Source organism: Halichoerus grypus, chromosome 6 (assembly GCF_964656455.1).
Source record: "Halichoerus grypus chromosome 6, mHalGry1.hap1.1, whole genome shotgun sequence".
Taxonomy (NCBI): domain Eukaryota; kingdom Metazoa; phylum Chordata; class Mammalia; order Carnivora; family Phocidae; genus Halichoerus; species Halichoerus grypus.
In genome coordinates this window covers 26,653,448-26,674,758 of record NC_135717.1, presented here as the reverse complement: position 1 = coordinate 26,674,758, position 21,311 = coordinate 26,653,448, and the positions used below count along the sequence as shown (strand labels likewise).

Sequence of the window (21,311 nt, the reverse complement as noted above, 5' to 3'; positions counted from 1 at the left end):
TGTTCTCCTGGTTTCCTTTAGCTCTTTGAGCATATTTAAAACCATTAGTTTAAGGTCTTTGTTTAGTAAGTCCAATAACCTGGGCTGCCTCATGGACAGTTTCTGTATTTCTCTTTTTTCTCTGTGTAAGGCCATAATTTCTTGTTTCTTTGAACAGCTTATGATTTTTGTTGTTGTTGAATACTGGCTATTTTGAATACGTGGCAACTCTGAAAGTCAGATTTTCCTTCCTCTCAGGGTTTACTGCTGCCTATTATGGGTGACTGGTACTTGCTTGCTTATAGACTTTCCTCAACTATTTGTGTGAGGTCTGTGCTCTTTGCCACTGAAGTCTGTTTTCCTTTAGCTTATTGGATAGCTGGTATCTTGACAGTTACCTTAAATGTCTGGAGCCAACAAAAGAAACTTGTTTAAGGAAAGAAAAATTACTCTCCTACATCTTTGCAAGATGGAACCGTGTCAGAGCTAAGTCCTCGAACACTTGGCCTGGCTGCTTAGAACTCTGCCTTAGCTTCACTTTCTTCTCACACAGAGCCTGAAGGCCAGCAAGAGATCAAAGCTTAGAGTCTTCTCAGGCCTTTGCTGAGTTTGGGTCTCACTCTTTGTTTGCACGTGGCTCTTCTCAATTCCCAGGCATATGCGGAAGCTTTGAAAAGCCCCATTCCCACACGTATCTCTGTCCCAACCCCTTCTTGCCCAGGTTTCTTGTCCATTACTTGTCCCAAGTATTGTCCCCGGCTGCTGAAGCCAGTACCTGTGCCTTTAAGTGTTTTCAGCAAAAGCCATCGCCCCTGGGAACATCCTGAGTGAAGATACAGGAAGTCTTTCCACCTGTCCTTGAGGGAGGCACCAGACAGGAGGACACCCACCATCACATTCCTTGAAAGTAAGTTCTATATCGCTTCCTCCAGCACCAGCAACCAGCACCAGACGTTTGGGTCCCCACCCTCATGGCATTCAAAATGCCACAGCACTCTCTCACCGTAAAGCTGCAGTCTCTCTCTTCACCAAGTTTTCCCTGTTTTAAGTTTTTCACTAGATTCCGGAGTTCTTCAAAAGCTGATTCTGACAGATTTGGCCAGTTCATCAGTTATACTGGGAGGGGGACAGAGCCCTGGATTTTTCTATTCTACCATTTTTGGTTGCCCAGCACTTTTTGAGCACTCTGTGCTTGGAGAAAATCCCTATACTGTGAGTCTAAAGATCCCCAAGGTGGAGGCCAGGGACTCGATTTCCCCAGTCTCCCTCCAGCCAGTAGTGCACTTAGAACCTAGCAAGATTGGCCCTGCAACTCAGAACACATCAAAAAGTAAATGTATTAAGGAACACAGGGTGCTCTTGTCACTCAGGATCATATGCTCAGCACTGGCTCAGCATGATCTGTAATCCTAAACATCCCATTTCATAACTAACACTGTTCAGGCCCCAAGGAATGTTCTCCTCACCTCTTGCCCTAAAATCTCTCAACAAAAGGCAATTGTATCTGAAGGTCACAGGTTTGTGGGTTGCAGCCTCTGCCAATGTTGTAGACAGACACGGTTTCAGAGTATAAGAAAGAAGTGTTGAAAACACTTAAGAGAAATGACAAATTAACTTCTTTTCAAGTGGCATGCATGCAACGGATTCTAGATTAACAGCAAAGCTGAGCATCCATTTTTCAGCTTCTCCTCATGTTCTCAGCTTATTATAGCAGAGGAACATTCTACAATTTAAACAATTTATACCACTAATTTATATGGAGGAGACCGAGACATAAGACATATGAGGTGACACCAATTCTTTACATTAGCAACTAGATTGACAATGAATACTAGAAATGCAAAAAGTTATGTAATAAAAATATTACATAAGATTAATAAAGTTGGGGGCGCCTGGGTGGCTCAGTTGGTTGAGCGACTGCCTTCGGCTCAGGTCGTGATCCTGGAGTCCCTGGATCGATTCCCGCGTCGGGCTCCCTGCTCAGCAGGGAGTCTGCTTCTCCCTCTGACCCTCCCCCCTCTCATGTACTCGCTCTCTCTCAAAATAAATAAATAAAATCTTTAAAAAAAAAAAAAAGATTAATAAAGTTGTTTCAAAATATATTTAAGATTTTCAACTTTAAACAATTTTGATTTAAAACTTTGGTATCTATCACTTATACTTGTATTTTGCCCTGTAATTTTAATACTTTTGAATATTTTAGAAAACAACTTCACCGAGTTTTCTGAACATTAAAATTTTTACATTAACTTTCACTTACATTTTTCTATAAAAATATATTCAAAATTTTTTATATTCTGAAATTGTAAATCCTAAAAACTACCTTTTCTTTTTTGTCCTTTAGGTCATTACTGCCAGCACAACATAAATTACACAAAAACTTTTATGATAACAACATATTTAGTGACTTTATGAAAATGAAGGCAAGAGAAATAAATTTTAAGGAATAAATATATAATAGTTTATAACGCATGAACATCTTACTTCTCTTGCAAATATTGCTGGCCCATCAATTTACTCAAATATATGCAACAATTAAATTGTTTTCTTTGATATTCTGCCAACTTCATCACATAAAAAGATTTGTTTAGGGTTTTGTTGTTATGAAGCTGTCAAGGTAGGAGAATAGAACATATTTTACTAAACAGCTTGTTAGCTTGAACTATAACTTTTAAATATATAGATCTATGGCACATAGGCCTATTTTTGTTTTGCCCTGGCACTGTCTGCCTGCAGTTGGGGTGTGAACTTCTGATCCACAGAGCACTGCTCCTCAACCTGGGGTGACTGAGTCTGGCAGGGGGATGTGACCACGCCTGGAGACATTTTTGGTTGTCTCAAGTGGCATCTAGAGTGGAGAGGCCACGAATGTTACTAAACACCCTACAAGGCACAAAACAGGTCCCCCTCCACTCCTGCCCCAACAAAGAATTACCCAACCCAAAATGTCCATAGTACCAAGGTTATTCTAGTAACCTTGACAGAGAAACCTCAAGCTTCTGGAAATGGCAGGGGCAAAGAACTCAGGAGCATGTTAGGGACATGGGATCACAGAGGAAGCGGTGGTATCTAGACAAAGCTACAGCAATCCTCCAAACAATGGGCCAGAGGTGGGATAGAAATGTCATGCCTAGCCGCAAAGCCTCCAACCAATTCTCTGCCCCTTCCAGAGATGCCGTGAGTTACCTTACATCCTTTAATAAATTAAACTAGCTTGAGGGGTTTCTGTTTTGTTGCACTGACTGCTAAAGTGGGTAGGACCACTATCCCAGCCCCCATTTGAGAGATGACAAGATTGAGCCCCACAAAGTCCCAGAGCACAGTAGTGAGAGTTGGAACTAGAGTTGTATTAGTTTGTTTACAAATGAATGGCTAGAATTTAGCTCAAACCAGTAACTTTTAGCTCAACCAAGTACTTCTTTTTAAGTAAAAGAGGAGAATGTTACTTCTTGCTCACAAAATACAACATGGAAAGAGGTAGAACAGCATCTCAGGAAGAGCCCAGACTCCAACACATGAAGACCTGATCTAGCTTATCTGTGCTGCTCACAGACAATCCCAAGTAACTTTTTCCACGTGGCAGAAATTATGACAACCAAGAGCACTCAATATTTTTACCTTACGATTTCCACCATTTTAGAGAGAAAAACTTCACATCTTCCAAGTTCAAAATATCCTAAGGCATCTTCAACCTGGTTTGAGGTAAGTGCCCCATTCAGGGACTATCTGTCAAACGGCTGGGGGCTGGGGGTATTTAAGACCCTTGTGGACACTTGGAAGGGGGATAGAGGTGGTTAATGGGAAAAAACCACATTCAGAACAACAAATGCTACATCATATCCAGCCAAAGAATCCCGTTTGTTATTCTGTGTCCCATCGTATTCTTTGTAACTCAGCAAACCCTTACTAAATCTGAGATTGCTTGTATCAGCACGTTAGTAACAAATCCAAGTCATCAGGTGACTTCTTGCTCTTCCTACGCTCACTGCTAGATCTCTGCATTGCCACTCTGAGGCCTGGAGTAATAGAGCAGCTACTCCTTCGTACAGAAAGAAAACAGGCACAGAAGTCTCCCACTAGCCACTAAAGGCTCCAGCTTGTAAGTAAGACATCACTTGCTGTTCATTCACAGCAAATTCATCAGCCAAAATTGGTCACATGCAAACTACATGTGCCCAGCATGGGGAGAACCTGAGTATTTTGCAAACAGCTCTAATTTACCACTCCAGCACTTTACAAGCATTGTATGTAATCTTCACAACCATCACAGAAGTATTACTATTATCCCCATATTAAAGATGAGGGAACAGACACACAGGCAAGGCAACTGGCCAAGGTCACACAGCTAGCGACTGAGGCCAGCATTTGATTCCAAGTCCATTCTCGTAAGCATTCATTTTTTTTACTGCCTCCCTTGGCTTATCTTGTGTGGTCTTCAGCAATTTCATTGTGTTCATTCAAACATAAAAAGGGGGGACCTGGGTGCCATAATGACCGTGTAAAGTGCTATATCCCACTCTATTCCTGATTCTTGGGTCCAGGAATTCTGTGGACTCAAACATAGTATAGCACAGGTGCTAGATAGGATTCCAGTTTTAAAAGCATGGTCTCAAAAAAAAAAAAAAAAAAAAAAAGGCATACGCTTCAATGGCTATGAGGGTCAGAGAGGACTTTTTAAGAGACTATATGCATTGTGGATCACCACATCAAAAACTAATGATGTATGGTGACTAACATAATAAAATTAAAAAAAAAAAGAGACTACATGCTGGTCACACATAGATGGTCGTGCACAGGTTCCCCTGTGTAGAGCTCAGTTTATTATAGGTTAATAAGCTCCAATGAGGGCAGGGACTAGACGTTTGTACACCCTTGTAGCCCAAATGCCTACACATGGTAAACATCTTATACTCGTTACATTAAAGACCAGAAAGCAAGACAGAACTTAAGGGCCAGGAAACAGTCTGTGCATTTAAACCCTGACTTTGCCACTTTGTAGTATCTTGAACCAATGGCTTCACAACTCTTGTGCTTCACTTTTTTCACTTGAAAAACTAGAGCCAGTTAATAGTAGCCATGATGTAGAATTGTCAAGATTAAATGAGATGGTGTACGTAAGCTTAGTTCCACACCTGGCATATAGTAAACATTCAATAAGCACTAAAAACTATTAGTCTTACTAAGGCCTTCGTATTTTTAGAAGAAAAGATTAACAGTACATGTTCTTTTGGAGGGAAGATTAATGGCAGAAGTGACTTTTTAAGCTGGCTTTTAGGAACATCTCCAGGGAACAGGAAAAAGGCATGGCAGGGGGAGCCTTAAGCAAAGGCTCAGAAGTGGGGCACATAGGGGTTCAATTTAGAATTACGATTGGTGGGTATTTGGAAGAATAGTGGATTAGACTGGAAAGCCAAGAGAGAATGAGATTTGGGATCTCCCAGAGCTTTGCTTTTTTGGGGGTCAGGAGTGGAAACTCCCTAGCCTTCAGTGAAAAAATCATCTCTCAGATGTTGACCAGACCAAGAAAGACCCTCTCCCTTGCCCAGAGAACTCCGTGCTCTTCTATCTAGCAACATTACCAGAGTTAACCCACATTACCCAGAGGTTAAGGTAAACCAACCTCTACATGAGAACATAGGATGCACTGATCATGGACATCTGTGTGGTGGTTCTTTTGACCTATCTAAATTTCTTTCAGTTTCTTTTTAAAGATTTTATTTATTTATTGGAGAGAGAGAGAGTGGGAGAGAGCATGAGAGGGGAAAGGGTCAGAGGGAGAAGCAGACTCCCCACCGAGCGGGGAGCCCGACAGGGGACTCGATCCTGGGACTCCAGGATCATGACCTGAGCCGAAGGCAGTCGCTTAACCAACTGAGCCACCCAGGCGCCCTTTCTTTCAGTTTCTGATCAAAGGCTCCATGCTGTATGGGATCTCTCCAGAAAAATGCATGGGTGTCACCAATTTTGCATGTTCTTTTCAGAAAGTTCATCTCTGACATCTGTTGATAGATTTTAGGTTAAGAACCCAGGGTCTGGATAGGTGCTGAGGCCCCTTTTAACACTGCCTCAAAGTGCATCTGGTAGGTCCAAGAAGCATGTCACTCCTCAGCACCCCAATCCCCCTAACCTCCGCCTGCCTGTGGCAGTGGCAGGCTGGGAGGGAATGCTGGGTTCACAGCACACCTGAGGCAAGTTTTCCTGCCAGGAGGAACCTAAACTGTCTCCAGACCCTCAAACCTTGGGAGTCTAACCTGGGCCAACCAGCCCATAGCTTATGTTTACTGGGTCTATTTACTGGGTCTCAGAAATATGGGCTAAAGCCATCTGCTTCCCCATAAATACAAGGGACATGTGCTGTTAAATCCATCAACTGGCCACCCAATTTTCCCTACCTCAGCACCTACTTTTTTCTACCCTTGACCACTTCAAAGGACATTGGATCCCCACTAAATGGTGAGGACAAATGGGGCCATTTTCTTGTCCTATTTTAGTACCTGGTATCAGTGCCCAGGAAGATGAGAATTCAATCAAGACGTACTTACTGAAGCATCCAGTGTGACAAGCCTTAAGGTTAGGGGTGAGATACAATAGTAAACAAAACATGACCTGTCTTCCAAGAGCTTACAATCTTGACATTAACAGAAAACGATCAACAATCAGCTTTGAAGATTCTTCTGGACTCACTCCACCTGTGTCTGACAAATTCAACTGTCTACAGGACTATCGAGTGCTAATTAACTGTACTTTACATAATCTTATCTTTCCCCTAACAACTTTGAAGTAGGTTTTCCCCTATTCCCATTATGCAGATGAGGAAATCAAAGCTACTTAGCAGAAAAGCAAACTTTATTTCTGGTCTGTTAAACCCCTAAAGCCCACGTTAATTATGTGTGGTCTTCCAAACATTAGAGGCCCTAAACCCAGATACACCTGTCAACCGGCTTTCTTCTAACATTTTACGAAGTGAGGCCTACTAACCGGGGCCATTACTTAACACATCTCTAGAGCCAGTCTTGGCATTCGTTGCTAGTTCCCACATCTTACAGTAATCCCTCCTTTGTTACTATTACTGAATGCTTGCCATGACCCAGCCCTGGGCTGTTTCAAGTGTGCTCTCACTTAGCATCTCCATGGAGTATTTTTCTCTTTTTGCCTAACACAGGGAGACCCACAGAAGTTGTCACTTGCCAGAGATCACTTTACAACCAGGGCAGTGATAATTCAACATCCCTACCCAGACTGAGATACCGGAGTGTTGAAAACTGCCTGACCTACCAGAAAGTCAGAAAGTAGTCTTCTAGATGAGTTATCAAAACAACCTAAACAGTTTAAAGTATCCCCTGCCTGGCAAATATAGCTTGGCCAGGTGCACAATGACCTATCTGGGCTCTCCTCCAAGCTTCCTTGCTCCCTGGCCAGACCTAGACTTTCCAAGAATCAAGTCTAGCCTCTGCTGTCCAACATGAACACCAGCCACATGTGGCTATGTAAAGTGGCTAGCCTCAATTAAAACGTGCCTTAAGTGTAAATAAATGTACAGTATACATAATTCCAGAGACTTATTACAAGGAGTAAAATTCCATTATCAGTATGTTGAAAGTGTATCATTTTGAACACAAATGTTATTAAAAAACCAATGCAAACTGTTTAACAGTTTTACACAGCCACTAAAAGTGGTTCTTGTTCCATTACTGGACAGCACTGCTTACAAAGGGGCAGCATAGCCCTGGTGTACTTCACAGAAGCCGCCCTACCCGCTGGTGGTGGTCGTCTTCACAAGCACTCCCCCAGGTGAAGTGGCCCGGCAAACTAATTCTTCTCTAGTCCAGGAATACATTTATGACAGGTTTACAGTAAAACCAGTTTTTAAACGAGGTTTCATTTTTCTAAATGACGTCTTACAAACACATACTGCTAAAATGTTATTAACATGCCATCCAAATTTACTTTGAGATGCATCTTAGTGATCTGTGGGCTCTAGTTGTCTGCTTCCTGCCTGCTTCCTTATGAGCACTTACACAGTTAACTGTAGCCTGGTCGTATCTTCAGGGCAGTAAACAACTGTGCATGAAATGTGTATAGTCAAGCTAAACACAGGAAAGGCACCACTCCTTCCAGGGTTAATATAAGACTCCAGAAGAGAATGCATCACCACCTGGACCCCAACCCAGATTCAGCCATCCAGGGCTAGATACAACCTCCTCTGGTGAGCCATGAGCATGATGGTCAAGACTTCCTTGTTCACTTCAGGGAAACAGCACTCCCCAATTAACACAAAGGCTGTACACTGCTGCAGACGCTCTTGCTAACTCTGCTGTAAAGTTCAAAACGACCAAGTGAAGCACCAGAGTCCATTGAGGCATTTTATTTGCAAGTATGTATTACATCCCTAGAAAAAGAATCCCAGGATTTTCCCTCCTGTGTGTTTTCGTCTTGCTTCTTCATGGTCCATGATGCCAGCTGAGGTTGTCAGTACAATGAAACTATGGAGAGTTAAAAAAGAAAACGCTGGTGAGTTTTTCCTAAAAATAGTTCAACACAGAGTGGCTTTCTGGTACAGAAAAAGACCAACATTCATAAGTGCTTAAGACGCTTTCCCATAATAAGACGCAGAAACTAATATTGCCTACTTGGCCGGCAGTGCAGACATAGCTCCTGGAACCCAAAGACCCAAATCCAAAGACCTCAGCTACACAACACACTCACACAGCCTTGCCCTCGGCTAACACTGAGAAACAATGCTGTTAAGCTTAATTGAAAATGAAGACTGAACTTTAATTTCAAAATGCCACTTTCTGTTCTCAGGTAAGGAGACAGAATTTAAAGCAATAAAGTGTTGCTATAAACTTGACTGAATTGTTTCTGCCACTTACATGATCACAGACAAGCTACTGTAAAGAGACAGTCGGGTGGACAATGGAAATCCCACTTGGCCTGGCTACCTCATGGGTTACTATGGGGATCGAGGTAAGACACATAAGGTGGTATGCCAACTCTGAGACATTAACATTAGTATAATTACAATCAGAAATGACTCACTCATAGCACTGTACCTGTAACACAGTAACCATGAAGTGGGAGTAAATTCAACCACATCACCAAATATATGATTGGGGAGGGGGCGGGGGCTTAAGTTCTTTACCACAAACAGATAAGCACTTACTGTGTTGTGTCAGATACTGAAGTTCTTTACCAGAATTAAACCAGATGATAAAATAATTTAAGAGAATAATTACCATTTTTACAGATGAAGAAACCAAGGCCATGAGCTACCCAAGGCCTCAGAGCTTTAAAGTAGGAAAGCAAGGATTTGTACTCCATCTCTTACCAAGAATGAAGAAATTGAGTTTCTCCAGAAGCCTAAGGTTCAGAAGTGATTCTAGCCATAGAACGGGAGCAACTATATGCACTGAGCCAAAAGAGCAGACATTTAAGGGGACACAAATCTGCTGTCTCTCAGTTAGCCTGGACTCTCACAGGTCTCTCAGAACCTGAAGCCTAGCACATGAAATGTGGCAACACCTAACAATTAATCCTTGAGTCAAGATGGTTGGGGATGGAGACAATTACTACTATAATAACAACAACAAAAGCCAAACAAACAAAAAACTCAGCTCAAGTCAAACTGCACCACAGCAATCTTTAGCATTGCTATTTTTTTTTAATGAGGAAAACTGACTCACCCAAACTGGCGGGATGGGAGCAGGTTATTCTGCCATTTTTCTAGATCTTTCAGTTGTACATCAAATCTGGGGCTGATCACTCCACACTGTAAAAGCATAACAGAAAACACTGTTCACATCTTACCAGTAACAGAGAAACTTAGTACATAAAAGCATTTACATCTGAATAGTCATAGAAACCAGCCAAATCAACATTTCATTGGTAACTATTCTGTGCCATCTTGATATAAAGGTCATTTGAGGGGTGCCTGGTGGCTCAGCCATTAAGCGTCTGCCTTCAGCTCAGGTCATGATCCCAGGGTCCTGGGATCGAGCCCCGCATCGGGCTCCTGTTTGGCGGGAAGCCTGCTTCTCCCTCTCCCACTCCCCGTGCTGTGTTCCTGCTCTCGCTGTCTCTGTCAAATAAATAAATAAAATCCTTAAAAAAAAAATGTCATTTGAAAAATATACTGAGTTAGGACTATGCCTGCCTAGGGAGAGAAAAAGTATTTAAAAAGTCAACACATGATGTAGTGAGCACTGCATGTTATACTGAACTGATGAATCACTGAACATTGTATCAAAAACCAATGATGCACTATACCTTGGCTAATTGAATTTGAATAAATTTTTTTTAAAAATATGCAAAAAGAAAAAAAGTCAACAGAGGGGGCGCCTGGGTGGCTCAGTCAGCTGGCTAAGCATCTGCCTTCGCCTCAGGTCCTGATCCCAGGGTGCTGGGATCAAACCCCATGTCAAAAGGGAGTCCGCTTCTCCCTCTGCCTGTCGAAACCCCTGCTTATGCTCTTTCTCTGTCAAGTAAAATCTCTAAATTTAAAAATATAAATAAATAAAGTCAACAGAAGAGGGAGAACACAAGGCAATACAGGGGAAGGTCAGGTTCAAAGCATACATCTCTATGGGCTAGGGAGCTGTCCCAGAACAAATGGCCAGATTTTAAAGAGAGAAGAGACCAAGCCTTAGACAAAATTGTAGTCAAAATTTTTTTACATAGGCTGAAATGGATGTGGAGGGTCTCAAGTCCTTCACCTATAAACTAAAAGTGCAAATACTAGAATTTTTAAAAAACAAATTCCAGACACTAAACTAAAATCTAAGAACTGGTATTCCACATCAGCGAACTACCAGGATACATTTACAACCCCAGCCAAGATTTTCCAAACTAATCTGGCAGAATGGGTGGAAGGCAGAAAGAGCAGAGTTCTTAGTTATCCCACCTGTTTGCTACCGGGACAAAGCAACAACTATCTTCCAATGTGGGAACTCTCCAAGAGCCAAAGTACTCAACTCTAATCATTCAGTTATATGAAAATCCTAAAACACAATAAATGTTCAAATATCTACTAGCAGGCTATTTGCTGGGTTTACAAAGTAAAAGCTGAGGGAATCAAAAGACTCCTTCATTAGAGCTAAACATGACCCCATCCCTGCTCACATTCCTACTCTACAAATCACTCATACACTTGAAAGTATCAACGCAGAAAGGTTCCTGCTATTTATACACCAGAAATGGATCATGTGAGAACACTTAGGATTAGTACCATTAAAGTGTAAACTCCAGAGAACTAAGACAGCAGTTAGGCACTTGTGTGCCCACATCCACACAAGTTCCAAAATGCCTAAGAGGAAACTAAAGGAGACTATGAGGTTAGAACTTACTCAACCTTTTAACACAGTTACACTTCCGCAGGCAGATCTGAACCCAAAATGGCCCAAATCCCCTAAGTCAGGGGCCCACTCAGGTTCTCCTTTTCATGACATGATCTTAACAGCTACAGTGTCAACTGTCAAGGGCAATCCCACACTATGGACATAGGAATAGAGAAATACAGTCCTTTCTCCAAGTAGATTCTTCTGAGGCCTCGACTCCACCACACCAGGGCTTTTATTTATTCCAGCAGCAAAATCCCTCACTCAGCTAATAGAATTGAACCTCTCCCAAACCAGACAGATCTTAGGATGTGACCAAACCAGAATTCTTATCTAATTTCTAACACTACCTTACTTTTCAGCCCCATTAAACTTCCACAGTATGGGGTATATCCATCTCTTGCATGAAGGTAACTGCGGAAACACTGTCCTACAAAGGAGGAAAACTCAACTTCAGAGAAACTGAAAACTGAAGTTTGTTTTGCCCAACCAAAGTCAAACAGCTAGGGGTGCCTGGTTGGCTCAGTCATTTAAGCGTTTGCCTTTGACTCAGGTCACTATCTCAGGGCCCTGCTCAGCGGGGGAGCCTGCTTCTCCCTCTGCCTCTGCCCCTACCCGCCCTCCTTGTTCTCTCTCTCCTCTCAAATAAATAAAATCGGGGGGGGGGGGGCGGGGGAAGGTCAGACAGCTAAGGAGCAGGGTCTGGATTTCAACTACCTCTTAGCCAGAATGTTTCAAATCACGTTACCACAGAACAAGGATGCCATAAATGAGTTCCACTTGGGAAATTCTCGGCTCAAACTTATTTCTCATGTTTATTTCTCAAGTTTTATATACAGTGAATATTCAAGAGGAATTCGGTGCACAGCACTTATCCAACTGAAGATTTTTGGGGGTTTTTGTTTTTTTTTTTTAAACATCAAGTCAATCTTATGCAGGACAGTTTTAAGATGTTCTATAAACTTTGTACTGGAACCAGCTCCTCCAATGGCTACCAACTTGTTGGGAGACTTTGAGCATAACTCCTATCTCAGGATCCCAACTCCTAAAATTAGGAAAAAACACACCCTTTTCTACTTCAAGAACACGCTGTAAGGGTCAAAGTGAGAAACAATAGTGAATCCAAATTCTACTTTGGCGTTGGAGTCTAAGGGCTAACAATAACAAAATACAGTCTCAAAATTAACTTGAAAACTCTTCTAATCCCTCATAAAACTTCACACCCAGTAGTTTTATCTAACATTAGGTATCCACCCACACATGAAGCAAGTTCACTATATAGGAAAGCAACTTTGTAGAACAAATTGTTGGACCAGGGAATAACCTTACCAATCAATCTGGCCCCTGCCACTAACCACGACTCATTTCTGGGCCTGTTTTCCCCTCATCTGTGTTGGACCACAGGATGTCAGGCTCCTTGTAAATCTGAAAGCTAGAAACCTGAACACAAAAAGCAGGGTAGCAATTCAGGGACCCTAACTTGTTATAGACACCTATCCCCAAAATACATGCAGTAAATTAAGCCACAAAGTCAAAAGATCAAATAGATCCACTAGGTTATGCTGACAAGTCAAACTGGAAGGGAGTACAAAACTCAAGACACCCATACAGCCCACACCAGCAAAAATATAAGTATTAATATTGTTAGAGAACCACATTCAGTTCAAAAAACACAACATAATCACCGAGAGAGAAGGAACAAAGTTATTTACAGCTAGGATTAAAGGCCCCCCTTGGACGGCGTTAAGTTCAAGCCAGTGGGCAGGCAGCAGACCATCCAATATTCAAACACCAGTACCATCAGGTGCTCCTTTCACCCCCACCCTCCAGCATCTCCCTTCAGATGGCCCATACCCCACAAACATTAGGGCAACTAACAATTCTAGATCAAATACAATCCTGGAGAAAAATCAATCAAAATGTGATATAAAAATTAATGATTTTAATCAACTCCCCTTTTTCACCTAGATAGAACAAGCACACCACGAATTTGGTTTTACAAGGGAAATTACAACATGTTTAACACCATGTTTGATAATTCTTAAGAATCTTCTTTGTGGAAAATAGTCAATTCTTACCTTGTTTAACCTGCCCGTGAGGTTCACGACAATCTTCCCCGCTCTGTGATCATCAATGATTTCAAATTCGCCAATGTAACCTACAGAAAATAACTGGCTGTATTAAAGGGCAGATATGAATTTGAGAGACCTAAATATTTATGCTCTAGTATTCCCACTGTTGGCCTACTGGGTTCTTTCACATCATCTCAGTGACTGTTTCTCTGATCAGTTTAGGCAAAGACAGTTGCTCTGAATCAAAACTTTTAGAGCCTAGGGTGCCTGGGTGGCTCAGATGGTTAAGTGTCTGCCTTCCGCTCAGGTCATGGTCCCAGGGTCCTGGGATCGAGTCCCGCATCGGGCTCCCTGCTCCTTGGGAGCCTGCTTCTCCCTCTGCCTTCTCTCTCTCTCTGTCTCTCATGAATAAATAAATAAAATCTTAAAAAAAAAAAAAAAAAAAAAAACTTTTAGAGCCTAATATTTTAAACTTAGGTGCCAACACCCAAAAACAACCCCTCTGCAATTCTAACAGAGAAATTATTTTCCCCTTGCCCATCCCAAAGGCTACTTTGTGCCCAAGACACGTAACATTCCCCTTTCCATCCAAAGCCCTTGGAAGAGCTCAGGACCTGTTCCATGGCATGCTGGATGGCATGTTGCAGCTGCGGTATTACACAAAGAAAGGCCAGGTTAGCTCCCGAACTACTAGCAGAGAAAGTCACAAACTTCCTCCTTTCAACAGTCCTAACTTTCTCAAAATAGCTTCTGTCCAAGCTATCCTGTCCACAGCCCAACTCAACTATCTTAGCTCCCCAGTATGACTGCCGCCTTGCTCCCCCATCTTCCCAGTCCTCCCCTGCACCCTTCATTTCTATACAACTGATTCCTTTAATATTCTCACATGAAAACGTAAGACACAGCAACACACTTACCATGCTTCATCATCACAGTGAGAAACCGGACGATGACTTTGGAGCACGGCCTAATAAGAACCTGGCGTTTGCCTCTCTTCTCAGCATTGTTAATGCTCTTGAGAGCATCTGCCAGGACATTCATGCGCACCATTATGGCTGTTCGGGGAAGGAAAAAGAGGTTTTACCGGCATTCTCAACCTCAAAAGGCACCCGATCATTCCAGTAGAAGACCTCCTTTTCTTTCTGCCTCTACCATTAAGTTGTCCTATCTCTAAGCAGACAGGTTCCCCAGCGCAATGTGAGGTACCAAAACGACAGTATCGCCTACAGCCGGTCCGTTATTCATAACGGCGCCCTGAGCATCACCGGGCAGGTCTTCCGAACTTTTCAAATCCGGCAGCACCTGTACTATTAACACTGTCCTTTAAATCAACCAACTCAATGTCAGTCTTGTCCTAACATGCAGAAGATACCACTTTCACGAACACTCATAACTAATAAAACGTCCGTTCTTGCGCCAGCCACAATTGTGTCCTGACAGCAACCGTACCACAGTGGCCAAGTGGGAACTTTTTACGTGCACCAGACTCGACTCCATCCTAATGGGCACGAACTGCAAGACGCTCTAGTAACGCTGGGAAAGCTAAGGATGGAGGCCAAAGCATGCTTCAGGCCCCGACTCTAAGGATCCAACTTGCCTCCTCAAGCCCAATCAAGTCTCAAGGGAAATCCTGGAGCCCAGAAGATCCAGGTTAGTACCCTGCAAACTGCCATCCCAGGCAGAATGCAGTCTTCCCTTCTGAGTGGCCTCAGCCTCCTAAGCTCATAGCGCGGCGGCAGTAATGGGAAGCTGCACAGCCCACGTCGGCCACTGTCCCCGATGCTTCCCGCCGCCCGGAGCCAAGGCGCTGCCCCAACTACTGAGGGGAGGTCCTGGAGCCGCCGACCAAGCTGGGGCTACCGCCTCTCCGAACGGTCGACAGCTCCGGTTCCCGCCAGTGCTGCGGCCTGAGCTTCATAGGCCGGCCTCCCCGAAGTGCAGAGCGTGAGGCGGACGGGCATGACTCTCCCCTACGCCTGCCCAGGGCCCCGCAAGGGCAGCATCCTCGGCCCAGGAGGGCCCTGGCATCATCAGACAGCACGGAAGTCGAGGCTCAGACTGCAGGATGGCCCGGATAGCCAACGGATAATGTTTACCGGCTCAGACAGAGATACTCACCGGCACGAAAAGATGGCGGAAAGAGGACGGGAGGGGCGAGCGCACGGAGTTATGGGAAGCGAGTGGCCTATCGCGAGACTTTCAAAGGCGAGCCAAAAAAATACATTGCCTGGTAGAAGAAGGCGGATGAAGGGGCGGAGCTTCTTAAGGGGTGAGACGTAGAGAGTCGATAGAATCGACCGCTCCAGGGGAGACCAAGGGAAGATAGTGGTAGCTTCCTTCTGGCATTTAGTCTGTAAAAATGAAAAACTGAAAAGGGCCTAGATATTTGCTAATTTCTGTTGTAATAAGCGTTCACCATTTAGAATAAATTTTTATATTTGGGTAGTTATAATTGCGGGTCTGAAAGGACCCGCACAAATCGATAACTGCCTCTGAAGGGGGCCTTAGGAACTGGAAAGACTTGCTTTTCTCCTTACACAACTTTGTTTTTTCAAATCTGTGTATAGATTATTTTTTCAAAGAAGTCAAAAATATTTTTTAAGTCGGTGCTACCTTTATGACTCTCCCTAACTTTTTTTTTTTTTAAGATTATCTATTTATTTGAGAGAGAGAGAGCGTGCACAGGAGCAGGGGTGAGGGGCAGAGGGAGAAGCAGGTTCCCCACCAACCAAGGAGCCGGCTCAGGGGCCTCGATCCCAGGACTCTGGGATCATGACCTGAGCGGAGGGCAGACGCCCAACCGACTGAGCCACCCAGGTGCCCAGACTCACCCTAACTCTTATAAATTATTTACTGGGGCTCCAAAACGATTCTTTCTCCTTCTGGGATACACAGTTTGGAAGAAGCCGCAAACGTTTCAAAATAAACACTCAGGGGCGCCTGGGTGGCTCAGTCGTTAAGCGTCTGCCTTCAGCTAGGGTCATGATCCCAGGTTCCTGGGATCGAGCCCTGCATCAGGCTCCCCGCTCGGCGGGAAGCCTGCTTCTCCCTCTCCCACTACCTCTGCTTGTGTTCCCTCTCTCGCTGTGTCTCTCTCTGTCAAATAAATAAAATATTAAATAAATAAATAAATAAATCTCAGGATTGATCAAGAACTTTGTTAAGTCTCTTATCTTCTCTGGGGGTTAATAATAATAATACTTCCCTCTTAAAAGTTATTGGGGGGCATCTGGGTGGCTCAGTTGGTTGAGGGGGGACTTTTGATCTCAGCTCAGGTCATGATCTCAGGGTGGGGAGTTCAAGGCCGGCGTTGGGCTCCTCGCTGGGCATGGAGCCCACTTAAAAAAAAATGATTGTGAGGATCAGATGAGATAATGGGCAAAGGGCTTGCCAAATGTCTGACATGTCGTAAATACTCAATGTATTTTGACAATGGAAACAACAGGGAGTTTTAGCTGTTGCTTGAATCCAGGGTCTGATACCCTGGAAGGGAGTAAATTCTGGCTCAGCCCTCTCTGGAGCTGAGTGACCTGAGGCTAGTTACCTAACATCCAAAATATTTGCAATAGCCTCCTTACCTTGATGTTTCACCCTTGACCTCCCTCTACCATCCCTGTTTTTATCACATGGTAGCCAGAATAACCTTTTTAAAGCCTAAGTCAGAGCACACACTCTCCAAGGGCTCCCATCACCCTCAGCAAAATCCAAATTTCCTTACAAAAGCTTACAAGGTCCTCCGTGATGTGCACACCTGCCTCCTAGCACCAGCACACTAAGACCATTCCCCACCCCTAGCTTGCTTTTCTTTGAACACTTCAAGTATACTCCACCTCAGGGCCTTTGCATTTGCTTTTCCCTCTAACTTGAACATTTCTTCAATTTGCCAGGAAGCTTGCTTCCCAGCTTTCCTCAGCTCTTTATTCAGTCACACACACTCACTCAAAGAGCCTTCTCCCCGCTCCCCGTAAGTCCATTGCCCTGCTTAAGTTTTCTCCATAGCACTTTCCACCTGAAATATTGGAAGTGTATTTACCTGTCTCCATTAAGTTCCAAGCAAGGACATATTTGGTCAGTATTGTTCATGGTTGTATTCACAGCTTCTAGAAAAATTAATCTGGTATACAGTAGGCCCTTCATACATATTTGATGAATAAATGAATGGGGAAATCAGTTTCCCCATCTGTAAAATGGGAATGATGCTCACAATCACTTGAAGTTGCTGTGAGGATAGATGAAATAATCCATATAAAAGAGATTAACACATTATAATAATGTCATATGGTGACAGATGGTAACTACACTTACAGTGGTGAACACTGTAATATACAAAATTGTCGATTCACTATGTTGTACACCTCTAATATAACATTGTTCAACTATACTTCAAGAAGAAAAAAATTAATTAACACAAAATCTGGCAGAGTGAGGGCTCAATCAACATTAGTTTTTGGTATAGTCTCTCACCCCACCACACCCCTACCACTTCTCAAATCCTAAGTGAACCTTGATGGGTGCCTGCCTGGCTCAGCTGGTAGAGCATGTAACTTGATCTGGGGGGTTGTGAGTTCAAGCCCCACGCTCGGTGTAGAGATCACCTAAATGAACCTTGAGAAAAGCAAAACTCTCAGTTTGTACATCTCCAGGATATAGAATTCTCTGCTTATGATTTACATTACAAAAGGACCATTTGCTTTTTCATTTTCATTTATTTTTTAAGATTTTTTATTTTATTATTTGACAGAGAGAGAGACAGCGAGAGAGGGAACACAAGAAGGGGGAGTGGCAGGGGGAGAAGCAGGCTTCCCGCTGAGCAGGGAGCCGATGCTGGGCTCGATCCCAGGACCCTGGGATCATGACCTGAGCCAAAGGCAGACACCCAACTACTGAGCCACCCAGGCACCCCTTCATTTATTTTTTAGAAAGGGGATAGAGGGAATCTTTTTTATCAATTTTTTATTTAAATTCAATTAATTAACATAGAGTATATTATTAGTTTCAGAGGTAGAGTACAGTGATTCATCAGTTGCATGTAACACCCAGTGCTCATTACATCACGTGCCCTCCTTAATGTCCATCAGCCAGTTACCCCAAAGAGAGAGAGAATCTTAAGCAGGCTCCATGCCCAGCCTGGAGCCTGACTTGGGGCTGGATCTTGCAACCATGAGATCATGACCTGAGCCAAAATCAGGAGTTGGATGCTTTAACACACTGAGCCACCCAGGTGCCCTGTTTCTTTTTTCCTATTTTTTTTTTTTAAGATTTTATTTATTTATTTGACAGAGAGAGAGAGAAATAGCGAGAGAGAGAGAGAGAGAGAGAGAAAGCACAAGCAGGGGGAGCAGCAGAGGGAGAGGGAGAGGCAGGCTCGCAGCTGAGCAAGGAGCTCGACGTGGGACTCGATCCCAGGCCCCTGGGATCATGACCTGAGCCGAAGGCAGACGCTTCACTGACTGAGCCACCCAGGCTCCCCTCCCATTTGCTCTTTTAATGAAAATTATTTTGATTAACTGATTATCTGTACACTTAATGTTTTGTTTACTAAAAATGTGGAGTTCACCTTAACTGAGGGCATTAGCAACAGTGGGGAGTTAAGAAACCCACTTTCCTTCAATAGCCTTCCTGTACATAAATAGAAAAACAGCACCACCCACTATCTCTTTATACACTTCATTCATTCATTCAACATCTGTCTTCCATGTGCCCCGTGTTTTACCAGACCCTGCAGGGACAAAGATAATGTTTCTGACCTTTTTTTTTTTTAAAGATTTATTTATTTGACAGGAGAGAGACACAGCGAGGGAGGGAACACAAGTAGGGGGAGTGGGAGAGGGAGAAGCAGGCTTCCGGCAGAGCAGGGGAGCCCGATGCAGGGCTCGATCCCAGGACCTGGGATCATGACCTGAGCCGAAGGCAGAAGCTTTAACAACTGAGCCACCCAGGCACCCCGATGTTTCTGACCTTAAGAGGTTCAGATCCCAACAGGGAAAACAGACCTCTAAGTAAGAATACAATACCAGGCAGTTTGCTATATGGGATGCCGATATGAAGTGCTGTGGGGATGCAGAGTTGGCCTGGAAAGTTGCTAAAGATTTCACAGAAGTGCCATTTGATCTGTTTCCTGAATGGTGCTAAGGCTACCAAACTGCTGCTATGTGCTTCCTTCCTATGAGCTCATAGAATCCTCAAAACAAATGTATAATGCCCCTCTGAGATCTGTACTTTTACCCTCATTTCACAAATGAGATAACTAAATTCAATTTGAAACTGACTTAATTTGCTCTCAATTTAAAAAGTCAGGGGTACTTGGGTGGCTCAGTTGATTAAATGTCTGCCTTCGGCTCAGGTCATGATCCCAGGTTCCTGGGATCAAGCCCCACATCGGGCTCTCTGCTCGGTGGGGAGCCTGCTTCTCTCTCTCCCTCTGCCTGTTGGTTGGCCTGCTTGTGTTCTGTCAAATGTATAAATAAAATCCTAAAAAAAAAAAAAAAAAAGGCAGGGGCTCAGTTGTTTGGGCATCCAACTCTTGATTTCAGCTTGGGTCATGGTCTCAAAGTCTTGAGGTCAAGCCCCACGTTGGGCTCTGTGCTCAGCAGGGAGTCTGCTGGAGATTCTCTCTCCCTCTCTTCCTGCCCCTCCCTCCCACTCTCACTTTTGCTCACTCTCTCAAATGAATAATCTTAAAAAGAAAAGTCAAAGCAAAAAAGTGGTTTCTTGTCTAAGCTACTAGGTAAATTACTTAATGGGGTTTGAATCTAGGACTACCTGATCCCAAAATAGGAAGGGTGTGTGGGGCAGTAGATGGCTCCAAGAACTAGGAGGGAATGGAATCATATAAAGACAAATAGAAATCTCAGAATAGCTAGGCTAAAATTGGAAAACAGGGTGAAGGAATGGCAGAACAGGGGGCCAGTTGTAAATTGCCTCACAAGTTTGTGATTTATGCTGCAGGCAACCTGGAACCTGCTTGCTCAGACATCTTCAAATAGGACTGTGATCTGACTTGTTAAAATGTTAACATGTGGAAGATAAACTGCTGGTAAAAACCAACTGGTAAAAACTCAAAAATCCCTTCACTTTTTTTCTGTAGACAGGGCACTTAAGAGTGTTGTTTTTTTTAAAAGTAGGTTCCATGCGTAACGTGGCACTTGAACTCACAACCCTGAAGTCAAGAGTCACATGCTCTATCAATTGAGCCAGCCAAGCGCCCCCATTCACTCTTCTTCACACAACTAACTGCAAATGACCTCCTCTCAGTATCCTGTAAACTCTTGGATGGGACCTCCACTGGAGGTGGTGCCAAGGCAAATGTCAAAAAGGGACTTTTGCTGTGGCCAGAGCTGGCCTGGGAAGCCAGCCAAATGAGACTAGCCTGAGAATGAATCACAGATGCATGGTAGAAGACCAGCACTTCAAATATCAGGTGACCATGGAGAGACCTACAGTGACTGGGTTAAAATTTCCCTTTTCTGGATATCACCAAAACCCCAGGAGATTCTAAGAAGCCAAACTTTTGGTGGGAGGGACAAGGGTCAGAGGGCTTGTCATTTGAATCTGTTCCCAAGACCCACAAAGTATAAACAGTGAGGCCCATTGATAAAAACATCCATTTTTTTAAGTAAACTCTATGCCCAATGTGGGGCTCCAACTCACAATCCAGAGATCAAGAGTCGCATGCTCTACTGACTGCATGAGCAGGGTGCCCCCCGATTTAAAATTTTTCATAATTAGAGTTCAAAATGCAGACAGAAGTCAAACACCAATAAGCAAGCACTGAACTCTGAGCTGGGCCCTGAAGCAGAGATAATCATGACAGGACGTTTCGCGAGCCTGCATCGTTCCCTGCCTGTTCATCCAGTGTGGTCCTCTCACACTCATCTTTGGCCAACACTTACTCATTCTGTCTCCTTTTCCATCTAGCATGGTGCCT

The 21,311-nt window shown here is 43.6% G+C and overlaps 1 protein-coding gene across 1 annotated transcript; it reads right to left on the bottom strand.

The window, feature by feature from the left end:
- Positions 1 to 8,328: 8,328 nt before the first annotated feature.
- On the bottom strand, positions 8,329 to 15,646 carry RPS15A (ribosomal protein S15a). The gene is made up of 5 exons (XM_036098954.1): positions 15,503 to 15,646; positions 14,302 to 14,439; positions 13,391 to 13,470; positions 9,663 to 9,748; positions 8,329 to 8,462 (listed from the first exon to the last, which is right to left on the bottom strand). Exons 2-5 carry the CDS (start codon positions 14,432 to 14,434, stop codon positions 8,369 to 8,371), a joined length of 393 nt encoding a protein of 130 aa, XP_035954847.1. The 5' UTR covers positions 14,435 to 14,439; positions 15,503 to 15,646; the 3' UTR covers positions 8,329 to 8,368.
- Positions 15,647 to 21,311: the final 5,665 nt, after the last annotated feature.

Excerpts from the sequence above, each read along its gene's own strand:
- RPS15A (XM_036098954.1), bottom strand. The coding sequence starts at position 14,434 with ATGGTGCGCATGAATGTCCTGGCAGATGCTCTCAAGAGCATTAACAAT. Across the intron at positions 9,749-13,390 it reads TCACGGGCAGGTTAAACAAG|TGTGGAGTGATCAGCCCCAG; the intron begins GTAAGAATTGAC and ends ATGCTTTTACAG. Across the intron at positions 8,463-9,662 it reads CTCCCATCCCGCCAGTTTGG|TTTCATTGTACTGACAACCT; the intron begins GTGAGTCAGTTT and ends AACTCTCCATAG.